The 16,587-nt window shown below is 52.4% G+C and overlaps 8 protein-coding genes across 8 annotated transcripts; 4 read left to right on the top strand and 4 right to left on the bottom strand.

Annotated features, from left to right (window-relative positions):
* Window positions 1-157: 157 nt before the first annotated feature.
* Window positions 158-1,093, top strand: CH63R_09652 (Ank-repeat protein mbp1; the record flags this gene model as incomplete). The annotated part of the gene is made up of 1 exon (XM_018304626.1): window positions 158-1,093. The coding sequence occupies one exon, from the start codon at window positions 158-160 to the stop codon at window positions 1,091-1,093; it is 936 nt and encodes a 311-aa protein (XP_018156649.1).
* Window positions 1,094-1,192: 99 nt separating this feature from the next.
* Window positions 1,193-2,194, top strand: CH63R_09653 (Ank-repeat protein mbp1; the record flags this gene model as incomplete). Its single annotated transcript, XM_018304627.1, has 1 exon — window positions 1,193-2,194. One exon carries the CDS (start codon window positions 1,193-1,195, stop codon window positions 2,192-2,194), a length of 1,002 nt encoding a protein of 333 aa, XP_018156650.1.
* A 401-nt stretch (window positions 2,195-2,595) lies between these two features.
* CH63R_09654 (EC29 protein) lies at window positions 2,596-2,948 on the bottom strand (the record flags this gene model as incomplete). The annotated part of the gene is made up of 2 exons (XM_018304628.1): window positions 2,596-2,616; window positions 2,667-2,948. The coding sequence occupies 2 exons, from the start codon at window positions 2,946-2,948 to the stop codon at window positions 2,596-2,598; spliced, it is 303 nt and encodes a 100-aa protein (XP_018156651.1).
* Window positions 2,949-5,008: 2,060 nt separating this feature from the next.
* Window positions 5,009-5,849, bottom strand: CH63R_09655 (uncharacterized protein; the record flags this gene model as incomplete). Its single annotated transcript, XM_018304629.1, has 2 exons — window positions 5,009-5,683; window positions 5,847-5,849. The coding sequence occupies 2 exons, from the start codon at window positions 5,847-5,849 to the stop codon at window positions 5,009-5,011; spliced, it is 678 nt and encodes a 225-aa protein (XP_018156652.1).
* Window positions 5,850-7,679: 1,830 nt separating this feature from the next.
* On the top strand, window positions 7,680-7,977 carry CH63R_09656 (uncharacterized protein; the record flags this gene model as incomplete). The annotated part of the gene is given in 2 exon segments (XM_018304630.1): window positions 7,680-7,859; window positions 7,879-7,977. The coding sequence occupies 2 exon segments, from the start codon at window positions 7,680-7,682 to the stop codon at window positions 7,975-7,977; spliced, it is 279 nt and encodes a 92-aa protein (XP_018156653.1).
* Window positions 7,978-9,251: 1,274 nt separating this feature from the next.
* On the bottom strand, window positions 9,252-9,723 carry CH63R_09657 (uncharacterized protein; the record flags this gene model as incomplete). Its single annotated transcript, XM_018304631.1, has 3 exons — window positions 9,252-9,400; window positions 9,541-9,577; window positions 9,667-9,723. The coding sequence occupies 3 exons, from the start codon at window positions 9,721-9,723 to the stop codon at window positions 9,252-9,254; spliced, it is 243 nt and encodes an 80-aa protein (XP_018156654.1).
* A 42-nt stretch (window positions 9,724-9,765) lies between these two features.
* Window positions 9,766-11,262, bottom strand: CH63R_09658 (uncharacterized protein; the record flags this gene model as incomplete). Its single annotated transcript, XM_018304632.1, has 2 exons — window positions 9,766-11,064; window positions 11,125-11,262. 2 exons carry the CDS (start codon window positions 11,260-11,262, stop codon window positions 9,766-9,768), a joined length of 1,437 nt encoding a protein of 478 aa, XP_018156655.1.
* Window positions 11,263-12,678: 1,416 nt separating this feature from the next.
* Window positions 12,679-15,996, top strand: CH63R_09659 (Polyketide synthase; the record flags this gene model as incomplete). The annotated part of the gene is made up of 7 exons (XM_018304633.1): window positions 12,679-12,982; window positions 13,024-13,099; window positions 13,367-13,500; window positions 13,827-13,958; window positions 14,015-14,604; window positions 15,275-15,901; window positions 15,958-15,996. The coding sequence occupies 7 exons, from the start codon at window positions 12,679-12,681 to the stop codon at window positions 15,994-15,996; spliced, it is 1,902 nt and encodes a 633-aa protein (XP_018156656.1).
* Between the last annotated feature and the right edge of the window lie 591 nt (window positions 15,997-16,587).

A 16,587-nucleotide genomic window follows, 5' to 3' on the forward strand; every position in this document is an offset into this window, starting at 1 on the left:
CGGCGGCAGGTTGAGCGAAAACGGACTCGACCCGGATCCCGAGTCCGCTGAACGGCATGGATACTTTGTTAGTATTCTGATGGCGGTCAGAGAGGCGTTGCGGCCGGGAACAGCTTTTGCGACGGCATCTACTACGGAGACAGAGGCCGCTGCGGACATGGGCGATACTGCACCCAAAGACTCATCCAAGGATCTCAGCAACCGCTTTGCCGCCCTGACTGTCAACGAGCCGTCCCAGGCTTTCCTCGAAGAATTCCGCAATGCGCCTCATGAGAGACCAGTACCGCGCGATGAAGACCCGGCGTCTTACGAAGCAGAGCCCCAGACTTCCATCGAGGACGTTTTGTTTGCCTTCACCGTTCTGGTCAACGACCTGGACAGGATTCAGTCTCAGATCGAGTGGATTTGGTCCAATCACCGCAACCGCAAATTTGATCTCGCTGATGCTGCTGTTGCCACGAATACAGCCATCTCCGTCGCTCGCGGGATGATAGAAGAAGTTGCTCCTCTTTTGGACGCGCACGACAGAGGCGTCTCAGGCGTTCTCAACAAGTTTTATCTCATGATCTGCCTCCAGAAGGGGTATACAGCAGAACAGGTCCACCTCACCAACAGCCGGGACAATTTCAACTACAACACGTACGACATAGCCAACCAATGCTACATGGTCGCCTTCCAACTCTTACAAGGCTTTACTGACGATCTCAAACCTCACCATATTCCCTTAGTCAATGAAGGCATGTTCGGCGAATACAACCCTAACAGTGATCGTGCCTCCAAGACAGGTCAGGAAAAGTTCCAGGAAGACACAATACTTCTCCTGGAGTTCTTCACGGAACTCGTTACCGTCATTCAATTAATCCCCAGCTACCCAGTCGAGGACGAGTTTCTGCGCGAAATGAGGAAGTTCGATAAGGCGCCCATCGTTTCTTTTTCGCTCATCATTACCGCCCAGGTCTTCCTGGACATTCATCACACAATGCGTACCGCAACTCGACGTAGCTTTAAGGAAATAGTTCAAGAGGCCACTGTGATGGACAACTCGTTGGGACGCCACCTGGAGTTTCACGAACGTTTAAAGATCAACCATTAGCCGGCCTCTAATGACCTCGCGCTGCAGGAGCTCAGTCGGCAGATACAATGGATAGGTAAAGACCCAGTACACGGCGCCAAGGCGAGAGAGTATGCACACATGGGCAGGCCTGTGCCCTCCGAGATGGAGGCCCATCGTATCTTGATCTACTCCCCTGTTCTGAGCGGTCTTTATCTCTTCCGTCTCCGCACCGAGATGTACGACGTCAGTCTCGCCGTCGCCAACGCTTGGGGCTCCATCACGTACACCGCCCACCTGTACAATGCCTTGCAGAGGCGCCGCCTGTTGGACGGCCCGTGGCCCGAAATGGAGGTCATGCTTTCTATTCTCGGCGACTCCAGTATCTGGGTGGGGGATGAGCGCCCAGAGACGATTGAGGGCTGTTTTCGGAAATTCTGTCTCCAGATGGGTGTTTCGGCTGCCTCCTTCACAAAGAACCGCCGACGAAATGCTGCCGTTGCCTCGCGCGCCGGTCCGCGAGGTATCAAGGACGGTGCCCCCGTGTCGTCCATGTTCAAGACCCAGGTTTGCTCCAAGGCTGGTGTCGAGTGGACACCTGAGCTGCTTGATGATATTGTCGCGCGCAGCGCCTATCAGCAGGAGGGCTCGGTCGACAGCGGAGATCTGATCATGACGCAAATCGACGATCCACAAGAGCTCCGGGCGAGGAATCGACGTCGGCAGCAAAAGGCCAACGCCGAGGCCGCCGGGAAAGACCGAGCCGCCAGTGGCCTCGCCCCCGAGGAACTCGTCACCACACTTGTCATGGCACTGAACTGCGAGTCTCTCGAGATGGCGTTCCCCTACTTGGTGATGCATCGCTGGTGCTGGAGCCTTCTTCGATCTGTCAAGGATGCCTGCGACCCTGTTCTGAGAGAGCTGTACACGGCAGCTTACATGGACAAGGAGAGTGAGCTGCCTTGGGTGGTTGGTTATATTCTCATGGCTGCGGCTGGTGTTGACGGCGAACCTGACGTGAGACTACTGGATCTTGCGGCAACGACCTGCAACGGCCTGATCAGTTCTGAGGCTGGCAGTCTAGCGATCTCAGTTGCGCGCATGATCGGCAAGGACATTCAGTTTGAGGAGGAAGAGTCGTAGGTAGTTACACCTTGGGTGGAAGAAGTAGCAACTAATGATATTACCTACCAATCGCCCGATAAACTGGAGAAATCTCGCACTCCGTCGTCTCTGCTGTACACGACCTTGTCAAAGACCCTGCTGCCTAACAGTTAGTGCGCCTATACGGATAGGTGGAGATTAAAATGTATTAGGTACTAGTGTTGCATGGAGTGAAAGAGTCAGTAATAATGCCTAAAGGTATAGTTAAGCATAACTTTTTGAATTTAATACCCTTAAACCTCTGGCTTAAAGGATGCTTCTTAAACGCTTTTTTACGTGCCAGACTGCATATAGACATGCCAGCCTATCCCTGCATCTAGGGCCCCTCCGGTGCCCCCCCGTAGGCCCCTTAGTCGTCCCTTCTCCTTGGCCCCTGACATCTAAGAAGAGCAGCATTGCCACTAGGTAGCTATGTAAGCAGACGTCAAAGGAGGGCAACATTTGTACTTACGTTCTGGTATCCAGTGCATTCGAATTGGTTGTTGCCTAGGCCCGCGGCGCTTATCATCGTATTTTGCTTTACGACAAGAGTCTTGAGATCGGTTCTCAGATCACAAGTCATAGCAGGGCCTCCATCAATGGAACACGTCCCGGCCATCCTAGCTGTCCAAGTGTTCTCGTTTATTGAGCATACAGTTTGCCGGGCTTGAAGCTGCTCAGCTGGCAACCCCACGGCAGGCTGGATCATGGCAGCTACAGCAGCGGCTAAGGAAAAAAGAGTGTGAGACAGCATTGTGCAGGATGTATTGTAGTTGAGTGGAGGTAGTGCGTTGAGTGCGGAATGTGTGTGAGGTTGCTTTAAAGAAATGATGGGACATACTCACTCTTTTAAATAGTCTATGTATATTGCAGCTGTCTATTATTGCAGCATAGAGCCATGGGAGTCATCTTTCTGCCTGGCGTACACGGCGAGTCATAGTAAACCTAAAGCGTATTCGGATTAAGTGCCAAGCGTAGGCGGAGTTCGCAGCATTGTGGGAGGTTTCAACTAAATGAAAGTATAATAAATTAATTCCCGGCACACGGACAACCTTACGGTCCCGTAAGTGTGGATCTACTTTACGACAATTCCTGATACAGGAGCCGATCCTCTAACCGGTTGTCCCGTATGCTTGAATTGAATGCCTCAGCCAGGACGTTCCACTCCATAATTTAGAACTGAAGACAGGGAAACTTTATTTTACCTGATAATTTTGTTAGATTGGCAAGGGTAACCGTGATGGGTCGATTGTGCGTAAATTGGGTGCAATGTCTACGTAACTATTCTCGTGCGCAGCGGCGGCGCACTGCCGCCTGACCAGGCTTTCGGCAGCCCCTATCCTAGGCGCCTCAGGCCGCTACAATACCCACTGCCTGAGATGAAGCCTGCAGCAGGCCCTTTGTTGCTGCTGAGAGACCGGCCGAGCCGGCCCATACGTCCTATCTCTACCGTCCTCTGTAGTGTCCTTTGTATGCGTTATGCCCTCTAATTTAACAGGCTAACGAAGAAGCAGGCAAGATCACAGAGCACGCTGACTAAGCTAAGAGGGCAGCCTATGACAGCTGTACACTTTACAACTAAAGAGATGGAGGAGTCTAAGGGCCCTTTAGGCTCTACAGCTGTGAAGACTGTTTAACTGCCTTAAGTGTAAGAGAAAACAGCTCTACTTAGCCCTTTAGGCTGGTGCTACATATTATAGTTAGATATCTGATAGTAAAAACGTACTGAAACAATGCGTCCTATTAGTAGTCAGCTTGTGCTAGTAGCTGCAACTACAAAGCTAGCCTGCTTGTGCAGCCATCTGGCTAGATTGGGCACCAAAAGAAGAAGAAGCACCCCAATTAAGCACCTTCTTGTTATTGTTCTAGGAATTAGGATGGTCAGATGGCTTGTAAAGGTGCAGGTGCAGGATGAGTGCACTGGCAGGATAGCACAGGCTGGACAATGAAACTGCAGTCTCAAAAGAGGCTACTCCAATCTACAAGGGCACGTTAAGAGACAGTTGGTTTCAGCTGTTAGTCTCATTGCAGCAAGACAAAGTGTGGAAATCGTCCAACTTACCTTTGCTGTCATCTCTTGTTTGGTGAGCGCGTACTTCTGGTAAGCTCCAAATCGAGCATCATTGCGGAGACTTCCACAACTGTTGGTGACAACGAGGTCGCCCGGCTTGAAGACACACAGGGTCTTCTAACCCACAATTATTACAAATAAAGCGGAATGCATAGTGATCAAGGCACAAGCAGAGTCTATGGCATCAGGAGACAGCCTTGCCAATGATAGTGATTAGTGTACGTCCTTGAGGAAAAGGGCTAAAGATGAAGCGTCCCGCAATCATACAGGGTCTTCTAACCCACGACTATTACAAATGCAGCGGAATGTATAGTAATCAAGGCACAAACACAGTCTCCTGGCCTATAGTTCTTACAAGTGAGTGCAAATTAAAACATGACTTGGGAAACTTTACATGTAGGCCTGAACTCAAAGGGAGACATTGAGGCGGCACCCGACGTCGAGCGAGCGAAACTGCGCCGCCCAGCGGTCCCCGGCACACAGAGCCTCGTAGACAGACAGGGCGACGGACTTGACGGCATGCTCGGCGAGTCCGTAGTTCCGGTACGAGCCAGCCGGCGGCCTCAGTGGCGGTCAAGGCGCCGTGCTAGTCAGGGGTTCGTTCCGTGCAACAGACACGGGCGACGCAGTCGCGCAGGCTGCGCATGCCGGTAGGGTACTGCTCGGCAACGACATAGACGCGGAACTCAACCGCCGGAAGGGTTTCGACGTACTCTTAGTAGAACCAGTAGCCGTCGGGGTCGCTAGAGGGGCGTCGCGCGGCGGACGCACTGTCTCTTGCGTGATGGCGGCTTTCTCAAGGTGGCGGTGGTGGTGCAGGTGAGCATGGCAGCTTTGCTATCGTCGGTGGTCGCGTGGCCCGAGGAGCTGCTCCACGAGCGCTTCTTGAAGTCACGGGCGACGTCTGCGAGCGTGTACGGTCCTGCGCCGAAGCACGTCTTGGGCCGCCACGTGTGATGGGCTTGGGCGACGCGGTCGAGGGCGCGGATGTCGTCGAGCTTGTTGCATTCGGCGTATGCCTCGTCTCTGGCTTGGTAGATGGTGGGTGCTGCAGGCGGCGTGGGCGACGACGAGGTAGGTTTCGAGATAATCGTAGCGGCTGACAACGGCGCGCTTCGAGCCGAAAGCTGGTGTCGACGAGGACGATGACGAGCCTGTCGGACAGCGGGTTGAGGTTGGTGTTGGGGTGGGAGTGGAGCGCGTTTGCGCGGAGCAGGACGCTGACTGTCTTCCAGGTGAAGAGGACGAAGCCGGGCGGGGGCTTGGTTGACGACGAGGCAAGGTCGAGCTGGAGGTTGCGGGCGAAAAGGCTGGTGAGCAGCGACTGGTTGAAGGCTGTGATGCCTTTTCTTGCGTTTGGGCGCAATGAGCCCGGCGAATTCCTTCTTCAGCTGAACCTGGATCTCCGGGCTTGTGAGCTACGGGCTGTTAGCGAGGAGATGGTTGAGCGTGATGTTGCAGAAGGGGGCCTTGGCAGGATTGTATGGCGGCGATGTAGTGGCCGGGGCGCTGCGTGCGACTTCTTCTCCTTTTTCTCCGTCTGGTTTGTACGTGTCATCGTCGTCCGCCTCGACGACGCACCATATCGTGAAGGGGAGGGTGACACCACCCTGAAAGTCTGCCGGCTCGGGGTCCGGCTCGGGGTCCGGCCTCGGTCCCGCAAGGTTGGAATACCGGCGGCCGCACGATGAAGAGTGCCGGGGATGACCGGGTGGCGTTCAGAGTTGTGTTGCTTAATAAGCACAACCATGTCACAAACGGTGAAGAAACCGTGGGGCCGCTTCAGGTGGCTTGAGTCGTTGGTCCGGCTTCAAGTCCCCTCCTTACCACAGTGACATTGCGCGTAAAGGGGGGCTTCCGCCAAGTTTGCGCCAGAGTTTCATCCTGTGTCTGTCTCCACGGCGGAGAAGACTTGTTGCGGAGGTGGGGCCTTTTTCTTCCGGTGAACGGGCTTTCTCTGCCCGGAAACCGTTTTCTGGGCGGGAAAACGGGTCATTCGCAACCGGATTAAACCGTTTCCCTCGTTTCCTCCTAGCATCCAACCCGTTTTCTGTCCAGGCAAAACATTTCCCTCTCGGGCAAACTGTTTCTTCGCATTGCTTGTTGCTCAAACATCGGCTTACTGATATGAAGTGCATGCACCTTGAGAAGCAATGCATCTGCCTCTGCCTCTGCTGACCTCTCCTTGTCGCCTGTATTGACTTCAAATTAGCGTCGCGCTTATTGTTTGATTCAGATATAAGTAACCCCTTTTCAACAAGCAGCCTAAACACCTCGTTCGTGTACTACTATCTACTGTAAAGAGGCATAGTTGCAATGGGGTTGGCAAAATCCAATCGCTTTACACAAGAAGCTGAGAGAAGTGGTGTACATTCACTGTGATCAGTACCTATTGAATTTGATGCACAGCACCCCCACGGTCTCCACCAGCCTTATCTAAGCTTAAATTGTCCATGTTTGGGCCCCTTGGTAGGTGCTTGCTTTCACCTGCTGCCGGGCCGGCAACCACGCCCTCCCCCCCCTTCAGTCTTCGGTGAAGCCCTACCCACCACCTTCTTCCTTCTCCAGAATTAAGTCCGATTGATACTTTGCTGCCCAGGTCTCCTACAAAATTACTGCTGTCACTTGCCCTTTTCTTCCGGGCTTTTAGGCCCTCGGCACACTTAATACTACTCTTACGCCTGGCAACAGCTGCAGTTGCTGCAGCAGTAGTACAAACAATAAGATTTAGGGCAATAGGTATCCCGACATCTCCTGGGGCCGCCTCTGTCTTGAAACAAACTCGCCTGTTGTCGCTGAAGTCGCCTACACCTACTTGACTAAACTGTCTAGACTGCAAATGGGGTGTGAGGGCTTCCTCAAAGGTACACACGGCCTCCGCTAGGTTCGCACCGTCATTGCCTTCAAGATTTACTATCCCACTGCGCCGTCCAACTGGGAGGCTATTATGCACCACCTCAACCAGTGCTACGTTGGCGTCTAGGTTACGTACAACGGCACAGTGTCTAAAGTGATGGACTGGACTCCGCTTGACGCCGACCTCGATCTGTGTCTGTACACCTCGGAAATGGTCCTGGACGTGGCAAACACCAGAGACTGCAGACGCTGAAGGAATAGTCGCACAGTTATCGACACTGGCTACTACTAATTTGTCTGATTTTCTCCGGTGGTGGCTCAACCGGACGACAGGTCATTCGTTCTCTCTCTCGGCCTCAAGCAACTCTGCCACCAGCAATTCGATCTCAACCCAGTCTAGAACAACCAACCAGCCAAAACCAACCGGGCTGTGACTTGTTGCGACCTGTGCCGCCGATCTTTTCGGGCGTTGCCATCGTTCGGGCCGTTTGGGCTGACATTCCTGCCGCTGCACACCTCGCTCGTGCTCCTTCACCCCCTTATCCTTTCCGCCTCTGCATGAGCATCAAGAACACCGATCACAACGTCAACAAGAGCATCAACCACGACATTCTCAACAGTTCCAACAGTTTCAGCTTCTCCAAAGACTACCAAGACGCCCTTGTAAAACTGCAGTATCTGCAGCTGCGGTTCAGACTGGCTCAGGCTGACATGGCCATGGAGATTGGCGCGTTGATGGTTCGGCATCTTTCCACAGAAACTGGATGCCATGGCCCGGTGGCCCGGTGGAGAGAAAATATGCCTGTCTCTGGCAAACGATCAACACAAACCACCCAGCCTCTACTTAAGCACCTAAACGACATGCATCACCGTCACCCCCCCTTATCCCATCCGCTATCTTCCAGCCACCAATACCCTATTCCTAATCAAATCCTGACACAAGATGACGTACCATTCCCACGTACGTCTTCAAACTGCTCTATCATTGTTGGGGTACACGCTGACAAGAGACGCCTCTCCCAAAGAACACGTGCGCTTCAAGTCGCAGAGACAAATGTTGCTCGCGTTCATTGTCAGGGTTCTAAAGTCGGCCATAATAGTTACCAAATCACAAATCAACAAACAGATAGTCTGGGGCTTTCTTGACGCCCTTCTCCAGGAAGTGCCTGGCATTTCGTGCTGCATCCTCGATAGTATATTGCCAATTCGACATCTCCATCACTTCTTCCTTTACAGGGGAAACACAACAGGTAACTATCCCAGTAATTTCCTGAAACCTCAAGCGAATGCACTAAAGAGTTACTAAACTTTTGATTTTTCTTTCCCCCTATTTGTCACTTTTGTTGTAATTGCACTTTTTATCGTAAGAATAAGCGCAAGGGGATACAGCCTAATAAATATAAACAACAGGCATTGCCATTATCTATCATTAACGTCTAGGAGAATAGAATTAAGCAAGTGGAGATGGACGAGCGGGAACGCATTACAAGTGAATAAGTCAACCAACAGTACAAAAGTGCAGCTAAGCCTAGAAGCAAGTCCTATAACCTACTAATGCCTTTCTACTCTATAAACCTAAGTTACATAGACCCTCTAATACTACAGAAGAAGAAGAAGAAGAATTTCTCTAACGCCTCAAAGCCTATCATACTACTAAACAAACACCTATTAGTTTATCCAGTAGTAGAGCCAAAGTCCCCCTTAAGAGCATCAAACTTTTGCATCTGTACTCTTATTAAGACTAGCAGGGCTGAGCAGTAAGGGTAAAAAACATACTACTTTGCCTCTCTTTCTACCATACTAACGTAGAATCGAATAGCCTCCAATGTATTATTAATAGACTTAGTCTGTCTGCACTGCAGCCTATTCCCTGTAACTTATTAAGACCTACCTAGTAAAGAGAATCAAAATCAAAGTGTGCATACTAAATAGGTCTTTTGACTTAGTAGGGTTCAACAACTTCCTAATTGCATCCAAGCTAGCTGTCAGGTTCGAGAGCCTGTCAATGCCGTCCATGTAGGGATTATCAGCTAGCACTCTGCCGAGGGCTTTAAGGTGTAAGCAGTATAGTTTCTCCAGGCTCATAAGGGCAACAGCAGCATTAGCGTAAGCTCAGTTGCTCTCAAGAGCCTAGCAGGTTTGGGAGGGGTCCAAGTGCGACAGAAGCGCCAACAACTTCGCAGAACAATCCCAAATCTTCTTTTGCAGCGCCACAGACTGCTCCAAAGGGTCGCCGACGAGGTCGGGGAGGACTGCATCCGAGAGCTGGGCCAAACGACCTGCTGGAGGTATCGAGTGTAGCGAGATAGCAGCATTCGCTGTAGTGCCATCCTCCACAGCGGCGCCATGTCAGGGAATTCGCTGAGTGAGATAGTGCCCGTCCTGGCCAGCGAGTCAGCAAAGGCCACCACAAACACACCGCAGTCGCTAGTGTTATCCTGAACAGGGCATGCTTTCTGTGAGGATGGCGTGCATGTTAGTGTCTATAGGAGAAAAGGAACAACGTCTTGTTACAGTGCTTCTTCTGAATGATATGGTTACATACCGTTTCAACTGTGATCTGAAGCTTCTCGTCCTCAAAGAACCATTGCGAGAATGCCATCACCGATGTGCGCGCGAGTTGGCTCCTGACGCCAAGGGAGTCCTACTCCTCCAGCAAACCTGTGCATTTGACGAAACGAAACAGTGTCCAGTGCTGTGGCGTGTGGAAAGTCATCAGTATTGTGTCCTTGTTCCTGAGGGGCGCCAGCCGCTGAAGTGTGGTGGGCGTATTGTTCTGTGCGGGACAGCTGAGAATGAGGCTGTCCACAGTGCCGACCGAAACCGTGGCGAGTCGGCTTATGGCAAGGTTTACAATAACATCGTCGAGCCAGTCTTTGTCGAGTCTGTGCCAGCTCTCGGCAATGGCCTCGAGCGGAACACGCAGCGAAGATAAGCCCGAGGACCCAACAGCGTCAGGATCGTGGCGAGACCTTTTAGGAGCCAGTGCAGCATCTGGTTCAACTCGAGATAATGCCCGCTTGGAGGCCCACTGGAGATGCGTGGTAGCCCAGTGCGAAGCCATATTATCAACAGTAGTCTTGGGCTTGTGCGGAGTAGAGGAGGTATTAACGCTGCCAAGAAATTCTTCAAAGGTTGTCAGGTCCAGCCCACCACTTGTGTTTGTAGAGTCGAAATCACTGAGGGAGGTATCGAAGAGACGACCGGGCGAGGTCGAGAGAATCGTCGAGTCTTGTATCCGAAGAGGTTCTTGATCGGGGCCCGGTGTGGGAAATGTTGGCATCGAGTTGGCCAGACTTGGGGATGCCTGCGGCCAATCTGCTTCTTTAAGGGGCTCGGTTGTGCTGGTTCGAGGTGTAGCAAAAGCTGATTGTTCGGCTGTCGTAGTGTTCTCGGTTGCGGGCTTCGGAGTAAAATTTCCTTGTTTGGAGGCTTCGGATTCGCGGAGTTCTGGCGCTGACGCCGGGTGAGCTGCTGCCGGGGGGATTTCGCTACCCTGCAAAGGTGAGGCTGATGTTGCCGCCGCTCTCTTGCGGGATTGACGAGTTGAGGCTGCGTTCGGATGCACTGCAGATGCCGGGTTATTAGAATAGGGCTCAGTGGGATGGACATGATAGTCAAGGTAATAAAACCACCCCCGAAGGGGATCGAAGAGTTCGGGATACATACGGCTCTGAACCACCTGCTTGAGAGCCTTGGCCGGGGCCATGAGCTCATCAAAACGCCGCTTCCTCTCGAAAGCGGCTAAAAGTTCAAGAAACGTCGTCGCCGGTCGGAGGTTGCGGAGGGTCCTGAGGTACTCGAGGGAATTTCTGTTCAGGATTGCCTGGCTACCGAAGAAGTCGACGAGGACGGCGGGTGTGACGTGAAAGGCGCGGGCGACACTGTTCAATCGATAGACAATATTGTCTGCAGACGCCTGCTTGTCGGCAATTGCCTGACGCTGCCTGGGGGCACAGTACGCGTCAATCGTTTCAATTCTGAGCGTTTCCTAGATCCAGACCTTGAAGCTTTTGGTAAGAGGCAGCGGCGGCGATGAGGCGTAAGCTTGTTCGAGTTGCGCCCACAGCTCCTGTCGTCGCTCGTTGACGGCAACAGGCAGCTCCAAGACGTTTTGCAGACACTGATCGAGGGTCGTCATTAGCGGCAGAACCGTCGTCGAATCCGTAGCTGGCGCGTGCAGTCAATGGCCTACGTCGATTGCAGGTTTGGTTTGGGGGGGGCCAAGAGTAAGAAGTGTGTAAAAGGTAAAAGCCAGAGGTGAGAAGTAGAGGTTGAGTTGAATTAGAGGTTGCGGTGTGGAGTTGGAAAGGGCCAGGTACAAGGCACAAGGGACAAGGGGACAGGGACCAGGGACCAAGGACTAGGCTACTTAGGTACGTAGCTGCTCAACGTGGCACCCCTGTAGCACAACCAACCCCCCTTCCTGCCTGCCTAGTCCCACACCACCGGCTTCTTGGTTTGTTGCCTAGGTGCCTAGGCACCATGGAGGCCACCACCACCTCAAATGGCTTCTTTCCTCAAGGTACTTGGGAGTTGACGAGACGATACACCAAACTTATCACCCCCCCGTATATCAAGGCAATTCGTTTTCGTCACGCCATCAATCGAAAGCTCACAATCCCGTTGCATCGTCTGGCGAGTTGCCAGCCGGATGAATTCCGAGATCCCTCTATACCTTATCAACGTTGTTGAGGAGTGCATAGTTCTAATAACGTCGAAGAAAAGGTATTTTGCCTTGAATTACACTTGGGGTAGTGTGGACATGTGCGTGACGAAACTGAACAACGTCGAGGGAAGACAGCAGCCCCAGGCCCTGGTGTATGATACCCTTCCTCATGACGATTAGAGACGCGATGCAGGGGGGTATTTTTTTCCCAGTCATCTCGTCCCTATCCTCTTAAACTGGGAAATCAAGCTAATTCTGTCGATTTGACTCGGGCTAAAGCAGTGATCCTGAACGGCCTGGTCCTGACGGATTGAGCATGATGGATTTCATGAGGCGAGGGATGAAGGGTGAAGGTCTGGACGGAGGAAGGGATAGAGGAAAAGGGGGGTGAGGATATGGATGAAAAGAGCTTTTCTGTGATGGTGAGGAGAAAATTGAGGATGGCTACGGTGATGAGGCTTAGCGACCTTCTCAGCGTCTCTCGGTCTCACTGGAGGTGATACTCCAGCTTGACCTGCCTCCTGTTCGTCTTCAGGAGCGCTTCATTCCTCAAATTCTGCCTCAAGTTCCGAAACTCAGTGTTCATCGCCTCATTAAACGGCCAATTATTCCTCATGGTGTTCAGATCATAGTAATTGAACAGAAAGGCGGTCTAGCACCTGTCCGGAAAAGCCTTGATGTCGCACACAGTGTCTTGCATATGATCACGATCGTTCAAAACCCGACGATGGATAAGACGATAGACAAGATCAACGGTATGCTCGCAATCATAAGGGAAGTCTCAGACCTGGACACGTTCATGAGAAGATCAGGTTCAAGGACCCGACCAAGTCCATCTTATTGAAAACGCACTCGCTCACAGTCAGTCGTGCAACCGAGGTCGTCATAATGTCAGAGAAGTTTTTCACTCACTACAGTCTGGACGACGTCGCGAGGTTGATTACAGTCACCAATAAGGAGATGTTCACGACTGTGTTTGTATATTTTGACAGGAAGATGAACTTGACGGCGCCGACAGAGACGAACCTGACCAAATATTTGAATGAGGTCATGTCCAGCAACACGCGAGTGTCCACGCCCATATTCCTAGCCGGAGACGAGGTCTTGATGATGGCCACGTTCATGATGAAAAGCCCTATTTCTGACTATCAACACGTTCGTCTCCTCGATCATAGATTTAAACTTGCACTTAGTCAATGCTGTTTCCAGGTGCACGAAGATGAACATGGTCAGAGTTGCCTGCTGAGATGGACGAGGACGCGCTCAGGGCAATGATGATGCACATGGACTCGGCAAAGTCAATGACCAGGTACATGAGATGATACATAAATGGAAATAGATACAAGACAACAGGCAGGATGTATCACGACTGCTCGATAGCTTACAAGCTCCCAAAACCCTGTCCGCGAATGCAGTCCTTATTACGACTTTGAGGGCCTGTGCTTCGCTGGTCGCGTCTCGGGCTTTGTGGTCAATTAAAGGCGAGAACCTTGTCATTGACGAGGGCGACGGCGCGCACTGCCTTTTTCCCAAGACGCACTTGAGGACTACGAACATGTCCTGATACTGCACCTAGGCGGCTCTATGCCGCAAGAATTTATCGACCTCAGGAGGTGTACATGATCATGACTCGAGCCGCAGTGCGCGGTCAGCACCACGTTCTCATTGTCACCCAAGGACGTGCTGTCACAGTTCTGCTTATTCACTTACGTAACAAAGCGATTGAAGACGCCCTTGGAGTCGGACGCCAACATGGAGTAGATCATAGGCAAGATCTGCTTCCCAACTCAGCTGGTGTTCTACCAAAAGAAGCAGGGGGAAAATCACCCGTGGACGCGCATGCAGCCAACTGCTTGATGTCGCCCAGACTGCTAATGTGCCACCCTGATTGATTCATACACGTGCGAATCCTTCATGCATCCACGCCTCCTGAACTATGACTCCAAATGCCCCCTTGGCTACACTAGAAGGACTTTGTTTGGAATGCATGCATCAATCATCAGCTCAGGTACATGTCTAATGCTAACCTGACCAAGATCTTGCTGCCATTCCTAATCCTTTTGCTTTCTACACCTCCAATCTTTCCCAGCACCATATTTCCACGCCGTGGATTCGTCTCAAAATCGGGTTTCGCGGTCGTCTCTGCCTCCAGGCCCTTTGTACACCCGGTTCTCGTCATGCTCAGTACTCGGCTTGAGGACCATCACTGACGTCGGCGCGACAGGTAGGGCAAGTGTCGCCGATGTGCCAGCATTGCAAGCACAGCACGTGTCCTGCGTCATCGTCCACGGTCAGTCCAAGGTTACCCAAGGCAGGAAACAGATGCAGAAAAACAGGGACAAGGAAAAGCTTACCACAACTCATAAGATAGAGATGCTCCTCCCCCATGCAACAAGGGCATTACTTGTGTTGAGGGGCAAAACATTTGACCGCTCTTTGGGTCCTCTGGCAGCACTGCGACGAGCTTTGAAGGCAATCCTTGCAGGACATCTAGAGACGTGGCGGGACTCACTCAGTGGAATGGTCATGAAGAGAGAGAGAGAGAGAGAAGGAGAAAGAGGCGATGCCGACTTACATGCGGCATTCCATGAACATGTCAGTTTTGATCACGTCGTCGCTGCATTGACAGTTCCGAAGGTCGGGCGGAACGGGCAGATCAAGTCTGGCACTTGTGTGGTTTTGGAGCCAAGCCAACAACTTTTCGTGGATCGCGATGCCCTCCATCAGCACCCCCGCAGGTTCGTCCTTGTGCAGAGCTTGAACCTCAACCTCGAGGGCGGAAATCGACTTGACCACGTGCAGTATTGTATCGGAGTAGACGCCATTCGCTCGGGCCGGTGGTCTATTAAGTTGCTCCTGATTGATCGATTGAGATGAAGAGAGGGCTCTGAACGCCAACGGGCCTTGGTTGTTCGGTGGTGGTAGTGGTGAGAGTGGTCTAGGTGAAGGTGGTTGAAGGTCTGGTAGGTTGTTTGTCAGGCGCATGTCGACTCGGTTGTTCGTAGAGGTTCTCGTTCTCGTTCGACGGCTGGGAGGGGAGGAAGGTATCTCGGCGTCGCGTCTCCGCCTTCTGCGTTGAGAGCGGCGGCCGGGTTCAGATGTCATCATGTCGGGTTCGATCACAATCGGTTCTCGTGAAGAGCTGCCAGGTACAGACTCGAGGGTAGGAAGGGCTGGTCTGGAACAGAACAGGCTTGTGTCTACTTGAAGCCAGGCTGTCTTTGACACCTATGCACCAGGAGTCTGTTAGTTCTATAGAAAGTGATGGGTCAATTGATTTTTATGTGTATGTGTGTGACTGGGAAACTATCGCCAACTGGTGGATTCCACAAGTCCCACGGGGAAAATGCTTCCGTCATGGGAATCTCCTTTGTTTGGGTGACCAGATCCTCGACATTGACGGTAACCGTTTTCCTGAGAGTGTTCCACCCCTGTGAGTACCATGCGTTTCTGTCCCTGCAGAGTTCTGTTCACACATAAACAGGTGCGTGTGGAGACGCAGCCTAAAGGACGGCGTCGAAGACGATATTATCGACGTCGACCATCCACTGCAGCGGCGGCTGGAACATGGTCTGGGACCCTGCGTTTGACGCATGACACGCTGGATCGCCCATGCCGGATCCCTATGCCAAGCAAGCTGCGGCAGGCCGGAGCTGATGGTGAGGTACCTCGAGATCAGCAGGTTGTGGCACCGGTTCCTGAAGAGGAATGCTACCTCAGCCCGGATCTTACCGAGGCCGCTTGCACCGTCCGGCTCCCGGCCTGCCCGTCTGCCACCGGTGACCGCAGCGTCTTCAATATGTGTTGGCGAGACTGCGTGTTCCACCTTGCTGGTTACATGCTCAACGGCCACCCAGACGGCCCATCAGCCGAGGCAAACATCGCCATTTCCGTCCAGGAAATCGTATTTGAGGAGGATCTCCACGATATGGACACCTTCCAGGTGTACAGACACATGTCCCCGACGGAAACGGGCTTCATCGGGGACGTGTACGTGTTCCGTGGCCAGAAGTTGGTCGCACTCTGCTCGGACAGGGTCTACAAGACGGCCACCCCACGAAGGGGTGCCACCAGTGTCAAGAAAACTGCTGCTGCTGCTGCTGCCGCCGCCGTGTTTTCTGCGTCCGCGTTTTCTGCGTCCGCGCAGAGTTCGGCACAACTACCCAGGGCCGCCATGCCGCCGCCGTCCGAGCCAAGGCGAGATAATGTTGTCGCTGTTGGAGACACAGCTGGCCAGCCCAACAACGCCACCACCACCAAAGAAGTAAGTCAACATACCCACATCTGGCCCCCCCCCACATCTGGCCCCCCCAAAAATGCCTCATCACCATCACCAGCCTCCTATTTTCACCAACTTCACCACATCACAACATTTACAGTTTTTAACCAAATGACTTCATTTTTTCTACATAACCTTTTATAGTCCTTATGGGCAAATACACCGAGTATGAGGTCAAACAGGCCTTAGATGCCGTCGCCAATGGCCAGTCTATTCACAAGGCATCATCTGAATGGGGGATCCCAAGGTCAACACTTCGTCATCGACTCCAAGGTGTCCAAGCAAGGACAGCTGCCTTCTGTGACCTCCAGAGGTTATCCCCAGATCAGGAGGCTAAGCTGGCTGAATGGGTGCGAATCCAGCATGCCCTTGGCCTTGCCCCAACTCATCAACAAGTGAGGGTATTCGCAGGAAGGATCCTTCATGCTATAGGGGACACAGAGCCTATAGGAAAGGGATGGATCCAAGCCTTCTTGAAGAGAAATCCATCAGTCAAGGTGCAGAGAAGTCGCCCTATA

Source organism: Colletotrichum higginsianum, chromosome 6 (genome assembly GCF_001672515.1).
Source record: "Colletotrichum higginsianum IMI 349063 chromosome 6, whole genome shotgun sequence".
NCBI lineage: Eukaryota > Fungi > Ascomycota > Sordariomycetes > Glomerellales > Glomerellaceae > Colletotrichum > Colletotrichum higginsianum.